The sequence below is a fragment of the Mesocricetus auratus genome, unplaced genomic scaffold, assembly GCF_017639785.1.
Source record: "Mesocricetus auratus isolate SY011 unplaced genomic scaffold, BCM_Maur_2.0 Super-Scaffold_100004, whole genome shotgun sequence".
NCBI classification, from domain to species: domain Eukaryota; kingdom Metazoa; phylum Chordata; class Mammalia; order Rodentia; family Cricetidae; genus Mesocricetus; species Mesocricetus auratus.
This window is the reverse complement of record NW_024429189.1, coordinates 96,361,940-96,373,582: the sequence shown is the minus strand read 5'-3', so window position 1 is coordinate 96,373,582 and position 11,643 is coordinate 96,361,940. Positions and strand designations below refer to the sequence as shown.

The 11,643-nt window shown below is 45.5% G+C and overlaps 1 protein-coding gene across 2 annotated transcripts in view; it reads right to left on the bottom strand.

Annotated features, from left to right (window-relative positions):
* Window positions 1–6,429: 6,429 nt before the first annotated feature.
* Stk35 (serine/threonine kinase 35) overlaps window positions 6,430–11,643 on the bottom strand; it is a 31,219-nt gene continuing 26,005 nt past the window's right edge. For both annotated transcript variants that reach the window (XM_040746280.1, XM_040746281.1), the window contains one exon: window positions 6,430–10,899. Coding sequence is in view for 1 of the 2 variants with exons in the window: in XM_040746281.1 (XP_040602215.1) it covers window positions 10,802–10,899 (98 nt within the window). In the remaining variant the exon portion in view is untranslated. The remainder of the gene's footprint in view (window positions 10,900–11,643) is intronic.

The following is an 11,643-nucleotide window of genomic DNA, read 5'->3' as shown; positions in this document are numbered from 1 at the left end:
AGGGGAGGACGGGACGGGGAGGGAACTGAGAATGTAAAAAGTTAAATTTTAAAAAAACTAGAAAATCACTATATGACCCAGCTATCCTGTGTATATACACAAGAAACCTTCGATTTTACTATAGCGATACTTGTACATTCATGTTTATTGCCATTCTATTCACAATAGTTAATAAACTACATCAGCCTAGATGTTAATCAATGGAAAATGGAAAATGAAAACATGGTACATATACATGATGGACTATTACTCAGCTTTTGATAAATGCAATTAAATTTACAATTAAATGGATGGCACTGGGAAAATTTTTTATTTGGTAATGTTACTCAGGCCCTGAAAGACAAATGTTGCGTGTTCTCTTTCATATGTTGGTGGTAGCTTCAAATCTTGTGTTGTAGTGTGGAGTATACGTAGAAGTCAGAAAATTAGTGTCAGGTCAGCAGGTGGGGGAACACACTTTGAAAGGTGGGAGTTGGGCGGTGGTGGCGCACGCCTCTAATCCCAGCACTTGGGAGGCAGAGGCAGGAGGATCTCTGTGAGTTCAAGGCCACCCTGGTCTACAGAGCGAGTTCCAGGACAGGCTCCAAAGCAATACAGAGAAACCCTGTCTCGAAAAACTAAAAAAAAAAAAAAAAGAAAGAAAAAAAAAAGAAAAAAAAGGTGGGGGTCATGGATTGTAGGTAAGATGAAAGCAGAGATGAGGCAGAAAGGTTCAAGCCTGGAGTGATGGGATGGGAAATGAGGGGACGGGGAGGACCAACCAAATGGAAATGAGCATGAAGAAACTGTGTATGTACGTATGTATCTGTGTATGTATGTATGTATATGTATATATGTGTATGGAGAGAGTGGGGGAGACAGCAGAACATAGGTGATACAGAAGAACAGTGGGAGTGAATACGGGGAGACACGGAGTAAGGGTTGAAGTGGAGATATGACAGGGTGAACTGAGAGGTAGGGGCTGGATTAACCCAAACTAAGAATGTATGAAGAAGCTTCATGAAACCCCACTAGTTTGTAAGCTAATTTAAGCATAATTTTTAAAAGGAGTTAAACAATTCTACTCCCAGAAAACAGGTAATTAGGTGAAACTCTCAACATCAGGCACAAGTTACCTCCCTATGAGTTGTCTGTCAGGGAGGTCTCTGAGTCATCCAAAACAGGACAGGCTATTGCCGTGGCTCTTGATTGCCCCTCATAACTAGATGCTAAGATCCTGCTGTTGAAGACACACTCACTTTGGATGTGGGACAGAGAAATCAAATGAACTGACCAGCAAACTCTGTCCCTAGCTTTCACAGTGATGACAAGGGTGCGAGGGCAAAAATACATCAATGGTTTTAACTAGTGCTGGATCCTGATGTTACAATAACGGCCTGCTAGGCAAGATGTGTCCACTGGTGCAATAATGGCACGTTTACGGACCCAACCAACTACTCTCTTGATTACACTTGACACATGCTTTCAGGGGAAATTCATGCCTGGTACCATAAACATGGTTAAGGAAGCCATACGCCCTAAGGAAGAAACTACTGATGTCCTATTAAATGGTCATGTTGTGAAACTCTCTTCTAAATATTTATGTTTCTATCCACAGAGTTGTGTTGTTCTCAACTTTAGTCAGACACTTATTGCAGAGATAGTGGTGAGTTTAGGACTCACAATGTTGAAAAAGCTAGGAACAAGTGAGTGTGAGGGCTCAGCCATGTATGGAATACCTATACCACCGCACTCCACCCAAGGCTCAGAGAACACTGCAGAATAGGACTGTGAAAGGCTGGCCTTTGGACATGGCATGGATGTTATACAAACTAACAGTAGCTGTATTTATCTGAACAAGTTGTATTTAGCAAGATCAAAATAGTTAGAAAGTTCATCATGAAGGAGAGAGGGTTTCCTGATGCCCCCCGCCCCTGCTGGAAAGCAGGGATGTGGGCAGCTGAGGGTGTGGAGAGAAGGAGAGTCGTTTTTCTTTTCAGGAGTAGGGAGTGACCACTGTCAGGTTGCCCATGTCCCAGCGAATGATCCCACATCCACACACATATAGGTAGCACTATTTGGACTTGGTGAGTCATACAGTAAAAAGATGAGAAATTGGGAGGGAGATGGGAGATATGTTGAGGGGGCTGGGGAGAGTGGGAGAGAATGGGAATGGATATGACCAAGATGAATTTTATATATGTATGAAATATAAAATATGACTATAACAGAGGCTCTGTAAGGGTAACTAATTACCACATCCCCAATCCTACAGTACGAATTATATGTTTACTGTCTGATTAATCCTCAGGAAAAAAAAAATCACAAAGTGGACTTGCTGCCATGTTTTAGAAGAATCATGCCAGAGAGTAATGTACCAAGATATCAACACTCTGAAGGGTGGTAACCTAAACACCTACTCCCTGGTTACTGAATCTACCATACTACTAGATCCAAAGAAGTTGCCAGCAGGCCTTGATGGATTTAGAGTCAGGAATTTTGACTTCTCTTCTGATTGCTTTTTCTCACTTTACTTCTAGACGCAGCTATGTCAGAGGGCAAGTGCCCCAGTTAGCTTGTCAACTGGACATAACCGAGAATCCTTTGAGAAGAGAGTCTCAGTGGAGGAACTGCCTAAATCAGATTACCCTTTGGCATGTCTTGATTATTATTATTATTAAATAATAATAATACTGAACGATAATAATTATTGAATCTCCCATGTGGGGGATTATCTTGATAGTTAGTGTAAAAGGGAGGGCCTAGGCCTCTGTGGTATTCCCTGAGATGTTCCTAGGTTGTATAAGAAAGCTAGGTAAGTAGGAGACAGTGAACAAGCCAGAAAGCAGTGTTCCCCAATGAACTGTTTCAACTTCCTGTCCTGATTTCTCTCAGTGATGAGTCTAGAAGTATAACAAGGCAAACTCTTCCCTCCCTGAAGTTATTTTTTGTCATGGTACTTGCCACACACAGAGAATGAAACTAGTTCAGTGGGTGCCATCTACTTCCCTTGTCCTTATTCCAAGTTGTAGTTAAGGAACCAGGTGGCCACGAATCAGATCTCAGGGCAAGAATCATCCTCCCAACTTTTAACCAGCACAGACACCGTCCTCATTCCTGTGAACCTGACCCATGGACGAGACCTGACCCCATCTTATGATAAGCCATTTATGTAGATCACAGATCCTGATCACAAAAGCAACCTCTGGACCATTCTGGTGTGTAGTTTTATTTATGCATGTATTTGTTACATTTATTTCACTAAACTGGAGGCTGAAGCTGAACAGCAGACAGAAGCTGGGGCAGGGACAGGATTAGTGAGGTTCTGGTTAACTCCAGAACAAACATGAGCATTACTTAGTTGGGTGCAATGGTTAGTGGCGTCAACAAAATCTAGAACCACCTGGGAGATGAGCCTCTGGGAATACCTGTGAGGGATTATTTTATGTTGGAAGACCCATCTTAATTGTGGGTGGGGCCGTTCTCTGAGCAGAAGATCCTAGACTGTGTGGAGAAACAGCTGAATACCAGCATGTATGCATTCACTGTCTCTGCTCCTGGCTGTGGATGCGATACGATCATTAGCTTCAGTCTCTGGCCACCCTGGCTTTCTAACTAGCTGTGAACTTCCTCCATTAAGTTTCTTTTCTCAAGGCTATTTTATCACAGCAACAGAAAAGAAAGTGAGACAAAAACTGGCACCAAGTGGGGCCAATGATGTGGTAATCCTGACCCTGTAGTTCTTAGGCCTCTCAAACTGTTTTATGGTATAAATATGTAAGAACTTGGGGCCTTGGGACTAGAAAGCCCTCAAGTACTAAAAGCAAAATGGGCTCTTCTGATGGGAGCTTGGAAGACCAAAATATGGAGAAACATAGCCAGTTGCGACCTATCTCATGAGTTCTAAGGGGACAAAGGAATCTATCTGGAACTGGGCTAGGGGCCTTTCATGTGATATTTTGGCTGAGTCTGGCTATGTTTTGTCCATATCCTAAGAAGCTGAATGAAGTTCAGTGTAAAGACTATGCACTCATTTGTTTGGCAGAGGAAAGGTGTGTGAGCAAGCTCCAAAGTTTCAGGCAGAATGCAGACAGAAAAGTGCTGTAATTGTTAGAAGAGCCACTAACAGACACCTGTGCCGCACTGGAACCACAGCAGAGGTGTCCCATTGGAGGCTCCAAACCAAGCTGCTGGCAATGTTGTCCAAGGGGTACCAGTCTTAAAGGTATGAAAAACACAAGACGGAAGGAGTCGCTGAGAGCAGCTGAGGCCAGGTAATCTCTGACAGGGTCAGACTCCCTGCAAAGAGCTCCTGAGAGGCCATTTATGTGCAATTATGAAAGTGAAGCAAGGAAGACCCCCAGGATTTTGGAGATATTAGGACTGGGGATGTCAGCCAAGGCAAGTTGTAAAAATGGATTGGAACCAATTGAAGGCCACAGAGCTGAAGGGGTGTGGCTACCTGTATTTTTGGAGATCAGCCAATTTCATTACAGCCTCAGACACTAGGTAGTCATTCCTTGTTACACCCAGACTCTTTCTTCCCTTATGTTAGAATATTTATTCTATGCCATTCTAAGTTGGTTAGACTTTTAAAGCATTGAAATGCTTTGAGGGCTATGAGGGGTGCTATGAGATGGCTTAATAGGTCTTTACTTGCTCTTCATGTATAGTGACAGGGATATGTACATGTGTGCGCCTCCACACACACACATACACACACACACACACACACAATCTTCAAAGAGGTAGAATTGGGATCAGTGTAGACTTGCCAGACTGTAGTAGAATCAACTAAAATGGGATTCCGGGCATCCCAGGGAGGGATTTTCTTGATTACACTAACAAACTAGTGATCCTGAACTTTGTTCGTGGAGTAAACAGTCTTTGCATACATACATCCATTGTTCTTTGTTTGCCTTTGTAGATGTCAGCTGCTTGAAGCTCTCGCATCCTGACTTCCGACCCTTAAGCTAAGTCAGAATAGCCTTTTCCCCTTCAGCTGTGCCAGTCCCACCCCCCCTGTGTAGCCCTGGCTAGCTGAAACTCGTTATGCAGAACTGGCTGGATCAAAGCCAGACATCCACCCACCTGTCTCCTTGGTGCTGTGATGAAAGGTGTGCACCACCACACCCTGTTACGTTGCTTCTGTTTGGGCACTCTATCAAAGTGCCAGGTAAGTAACTAAGACATTGGGCATTTTAGATCTATCCCCAAAAGGTCTAAATGGCACAGCTCTAATCCTTGGAACAGAGTGATTTACTCCTGTTACAGGTGCCCACACACTTGTCACAGCCTCCTCTTTCCCTTTTAAATACTGCTGTAACTCCAGTGTTGAAGATACAAGATTCGGAGAGAATGCTCATGAAGAGAAAGAAGGGGCATCATCATGTTTTCCTGGCTAAAAGGCCTTTTTAGTCCTTGTATTCATCCTATTATACGGTTATTTACTACTTTGTGCATGAGGAAGTGTAGGAGAGAGGCACCCGAGGGTTAGAGGACTAGTAAACAGCAGGCCCACCTGTGTCCCGTTAGTACTGCCAGGCGAGGGCTGTGCACCTACTTCCTAGGTTAGTCACAATATGAAGACTGTTGGCTATTCTCCCTCCCTTTCAGTGCCCAATGGGACAGGCACCTACATTTCATTCCTTCTCAACTAACTACAAGGGGATATGGCAAAATGTATTTATTGGAAATGTACAAATGATACAGCCTCTTTGAAACTTTGACAAAGGCCAGGTCTTAACACTAATACACATAAAATAAAAACAAATCTTAGAACAAGCACATAGAAACACAGACATAACCCACTAAACTTGGGGGTTACCCTCTTCAAGTGCCAACTCACTAGCAGGGTCAAGGACAGAAGAATCCTTTGCTTTGTAGGGACAAAGGATCCAGGGTCTGGAATGAAGTTTACATAGTTCAAATTTATATGTCTTTTCCTCTAATATGTGTGTCCTGATCCCTTGTGTTTTGCTTTTGTTTTGTTGTTTCTTCTGGGATTCACAGATATCATTGAGAAAGACCCATAATGGTAGGCTGTATATCAAACATTAATCTTTACTAGACAGGTCAGCTTCAACAAGTGCTGCAGAGTGCCAAAAAAAAGTTAGAGCTTTGGCTTTCCAGACTCTACTAGAATCCCAAAGCCGAGTCTTCAAGAAAAGGAACTACATGGTACTGAGAACCAACGCCATGCTGGCCCCAGTGTTGGGCTCCTGTCCTGTCTTTGCTTCCTCTAAAGGCAGCCATCAGAACTTCCACAACACATGGAAAGACAGACATGCATGCATCAAGGCTGTTATTTGCCCCAGCTGGCAAGCTTTTCATTATTACTGTTTAATTGCTCTGTTGAGGGCAGGCCAGCAAGTCTAGCTTGTCCAAGGTGCCAGGACCCCAGCTCTAACCCAAGTGATAACTGGAAGCAATAAAATCACAAGACACTCATTTACAAATAACATATGGCTTTTTTTGACCCCAGCAATAACTTTATTCACACAAACGTCCCTTAATTTACAAAGCTTCAGTCATTCATACACATCAGGGGATCCACAGTGTTCAAAGAACTTAAATATAATGTATCATACCAGCCCAAGTAAGCCAAGTACAAAAAATATTCATATAAAGTTGTTCACACATAGGTCCTATATTACCAGCTTCTGTGCAAAAAAAAAAAAAAAAAAAAAAAAAGGGAAAATTAGACTAACTAATATTTGAAACTAACCTTGCGCCTGGCTTTAAACCTCCCTCAAAACCAAGTCTGACCCACATGGGCATTAAGAATAACTGAAATATCCTCCAGTTTTGATGGCAAGTAGCCTTTGGAACAATTTTTTTTTAAAAAATGTTCCCTAAGTAGGTTTTCTTCTTCCTATGATCTCATCTGGACTTAAAAAAAGGCTCACTCCTTCTGGTACTCTCCCCAGTCCTAGGGGCCCCTAGGCAACCAATGGCAGCAGACTTGTCCCTCCGTGATGGCTGTGGATGCTGACAACAGCCAATGCTATATGGTACCTGCAGGGCCCCCTCCCAGAGCATGTTTCCAGCCAAGGCTCCATTCCCTCCAAGTTAGACCGTAGGACAAGCTCAGAATCAGGGAAGGCAGAGGCATCAGCCTCCAGAGTCTGCTGGCCTGGATAGCTGAATAACCAAGCTTAGCCAATTCTGAGGTAGACTCCCAGCAGCTGTCTGGAGCTGCCGGGCGGAGAGAACCCAGTCAAGGGGAGGAATAACCCAAAGGCCCACCTAGAGTTAAGTCACTAGTGCTCCCAGATGTGGAAGGTGGGGCAAACGAGCAAGAGACAGGAGGGAAGGACTCATGGTGGGCAGGGCTAGAAGGGGCATCAGAATAAGGCAGGGCAGTAACAGTCCCATCCTTCGAGGATAGCAGTCTGGCTCTTCCAAAATTTCCAAGATACTTATAGGTTAAAACCCACATAAAATCCATCCTTTAAGCTGTCTTCTAAAACAGAAAACAGCTAACAGCATAAACAGATTCCCACAATGCTCTTCTTGGAAAAAGATTCACGCAAAAACAATGTAACCTTATTGCTGCAAACACTGGTTTTTCTAAAATAGTGATATGTCAGAGAGCTGAGAATCTTGGAGGAAGGAATGATGGGGACTGTTGGGGCAAGAAGGCTAGGAGAAAGCTAGGGAGTGGTCTTAGCACCACGGGGTTCGGAAGCAGAGTGAGCTAAGGGCCTCTACTCACTCCAGGCCTTCACTGCCACTGGAGCTAGCGCTGGCAGTGCCACAAAGGATGCCAGGCCCTATCCCGAGTCCGATTTTCACCTAGTGTGGGCGCACTTCTCCAGCTGTAAACAGGGTATTTCTCTAAGTAAACATTAAAACATCCCTCGGGCAGCCTAAGGGCAACCCTACTAGGTGGGAATAGAGTTCCTAGTCCCTGCCCCAATGCCCTAGAGCTAGGCGAGGCTACTAAACCTTAGTCTCCTGTGACCAGAAGGGAGTTAGTTAGCTGGAGCCAGTTTGGATGGTGCGGCGGGTGTCTTCCTGCTTGAGGTTAACAGGGAGGGGCAAAGGCATGTGCATGTGGGGAGCAGTATTTGGTCCTGGTCTAGAGTTGCTATGAGGGCCACGGAGGCAGGAGGCAGGTGTCTGGATACAGCCCACAGGAGGTGGGTGGGGCCCAGGGTTTTCCTCCCCTGTGGCTATGTACAGGTGGGAGAATATAAGTGACAAATGGACAAAGAGAAGACAGCCACCTGCTTCCGGCAGAGTCTGGACAGGGGAGGACAATGGAATAAGGCACTATAATCTGTCCTGCTGACTCCCTTCACACACAGGGAGCTGAGCTCTGAGCAGAGAAAGAACTCAGTTCAGGCCGGTCTCCCAACAGGCAATCCTCACAGCCAAGAAAAGTACAAATGTTAGTTGGAAGTTCTGCAAACTTCTAGAATGTGGGCAGATCTAATAAACCTGGAGGCACCTGAGATGATGCCCCACAGAGCTACTGGCAGGTCTACAACCCACACAGAGGCAGAAGGGGAAAACAACAGAGGAGGCAGTCGCTGATCCTCAAGAGGGACAAGGGAGCTGGGCTTTGAGAAGACTACAGAGCCCACCAGGGGCTGACTCACCGGCCACAGCACAGCAAGCATGTCACCCAGCCAGCTTCCAACTGGCTGGCAGGTGATAGCATAGATCACAAGAGAAAAACAGGGAAGAAAAAAACAGGAACAGGCACTTGGGGCTCAAGACCTGGCTCTCATCTGAGCCAGAGAAGAGGTGCAATCACCAGGCCAGAACCAGCTGGGAGTCGTGGAAAATAAGGTGCAGGGAAACAGGCTGCCCCTCATCAGGCTACCCACCTACAACCTATGGGGGCTTACATTGACACCTAGAAAAGTACGGTGGGAAAGCACTATACACCCAAGTAAGTTTTGATTGTAGAGAGCTAAGAGACGGAAAAGAGAAAGAAATGGTAGGTAGAGTAGTGATTTGCTAGGCCTGAGCCTTTACCAGGAACCCAGAGCAGGACTAGGGCAATAAGAGTGGGTCGGAGACTGCTTTTCCCATTTGTTCAGGCAAAGACACAGCAGTACCCAAGGGAAGGAAGGAAGTGAAACAGAAGAAATGGAATGGATTTTGCAATTATGGGATGCTGCTGTTCCCACCCTCCCAGGTGCCACTCTGATTAGGCTCAGGAGGCTGCTTAAAAAGTCACTCAAGGAGACAAGATGCTATCACAGAATAGTACAAGGTAAGGGCCTACATACCACCTGCAGCCACGTACCCACAGGAACAGCAGCTTACCTCTGGCCAAGAGGAGAAAAAAACTTTGGTGCTGAGTTGCCTGAGAGAAGGCTGGAAAATGCAAGTGGACACAGCTAAGCATGGTTCAATGTTGTGCTGGTCTTCCCCACACTATAGGACCAAGGGACAGCTGCTTGCAGAAAAGCCCCCCCTTGACCTCTTGCTTCCCTATCCCTCCTATGCTAGTTTAGGAAGAATGAACAGATACCTTCTTCCCTTGTCTAGAAACCCCATCCCATGTGGCCAGAACAAGGTGAAAAATAGGAAAAAGTTTTGGAGCAACCAAAGGTTGCATCCAAGTAGAGGGCGCCAGAAAGGATGATGCGGTCCATGGAGCAGCTGGGGGGAAGTGATCCTCCCTTGGGAAGCTATAAGAACTCTGCAAGGGAGTTAGAGTGAAGGCTATTCAAACAGAGGCAGCAGAGTCACGGGATCTAGGTCGGGGATGCTTTAAGACAGCCTAGCTGCTATAAGGGCCCTCTAATAACCACATGGGCATCCCTGTCTGCCTCACACCTCCCTATGCAAGGCAGGTCCTTTCTCTTCTCAGACAAGTTACAACAAAGCTTACCACCTAATATGAAGTCCCTGGGGGTTAAGAGAGATGGCGCTTGACAGTGTCACCCAATGGTGAGTGACACCATGGATCCTGGTACACAGGGTACACGTTTCACTGTAAGGAAATCATGGCAGCAGCCAGTAGAGGGTACTCTGCAACAGTCAAAACTGGCTCTTGGGGCCTAGGTAGTCTCTGTGACCGGCTGGACTTGCAGCACACTGGGAAGACAATTCAGGAGACAGAGGATAAAAGGTATTGGCCTCATAGCAGTGACAAGAGGCCAAGGAAGACCAAGTCTGATAGAGGGTTGGCACAACAGTCCTAACATTAGAGAGGGTGGGTTTTTTTATCCCCAGTGATGGGATGATCACTCTTGGTCTCCTTGCTCAGAGACCCTGGTTGGAAAGGGCAGAAGGAAGCTGTTCCCACTATAGTGAGTCCTGGTGTGGCCTGGGGCTCCCAAGAGCTTAAAGAGAACCAGACTATGGTCTTCTTTAAAAGTCCTTCTGGCTGGACCCTGGTCTTCCTCTGCTGAGAGGTTCTTCACCTCTGATCCTGTCTGAGGCCCAAGGGCTGGCCAAAGGCTGGCCAGGACCAAGGAGTCCAAGAGTTCCCACGTCTCATAGGGAGGTAACGCAGAGGCTGCTTCCTTCTATCTTCGTATCCCTTTCCAGGAGAAACACCAGAGCTTTGGGAAGTGGGATGCTAAAGCAGAACTGAGATGTGTAAGAAAAAACAGAACATGAAAGATAAAACCAAAATTGCTTCCTAACTTAAGAAATTAACGGTGAATATATGCATAAGTTTTTCCCACATTCAATGTTCTTAAAAACAAAACAAAAGAAAAACCAAACAATAAAAAGGTGCCTGTCCAGAGTGTAGCCTTCTGCTCTTCAGAAGTCTTGATGGTTTAATGTTTAATTATTATTATTATTATAAAGGAAAAAGAAAAGGGTAGCATGGGAAACCCAAGCAAAAGCTTCACATTGTGGGAGGTCCGGCTGTCAGGAGGTCGCCACCACCTGCACCCTCTGCCATCCTGTGAGACATGGTGAGACTGTGGGTCCCGAAGGATCGACCTGGAAGACAGAAGGTAGGCAAGGAGTGGACATTGGATCAGTGGGTGAGGGTACAGAGCCCAAACCAAACTGACCCTGAAGCTGTGTGTGCTGGCTTTTCTATGTGGAGTAAGCTGAGCCACTAATTACCTTGACACCTGTAAAGATATGCTCTTATTTCTCGGGCAAGGAAAGGAAGCTCATGTGTTCAAGGTCATAATGCCCAAAGGCAGACTCTAGAAGAGGGGACTTAGGCATGCTGCTGGCTCCAGCTATTCCCATTCCAGCTTTCCAGTACTCTGCAGGACCCATTCCAGATAGGATGTCCCCAACAGATCCTGATGGCCTTGGTTCTATTTAGCCTTTCTTCTCCACCCTCACCCATGACTATCATAAGCCTCACAGCAACCCTTGCAAGATTTCCATATCCTTTACATATGATAAAATGGTATTCAGCATCTGAGAACCTATACTAAGTTAGTCAACAAGTTTTAAAGACACCACATTACCTTCTCCTCCTGGGTCAGGTGGACTCAGAGCAAAAGTTTCCCAGAAGCGAAAGATAGGTCCCACACTCTGTCCACACCATCTCCTACTCAGGTTGTAACAGTGTTCTGGACAGACTGTATACAAGTTCAAGCCCTTTGTTCTTTGGTCTCCTAATCTACACCTATGTCACAAGCTGTTTTGAAGATTACATAAATTCAGCTGTGCAATGATCTAAGAAATGTAGAGCTGCTTGAACAGTATTATTGGTCCACCATT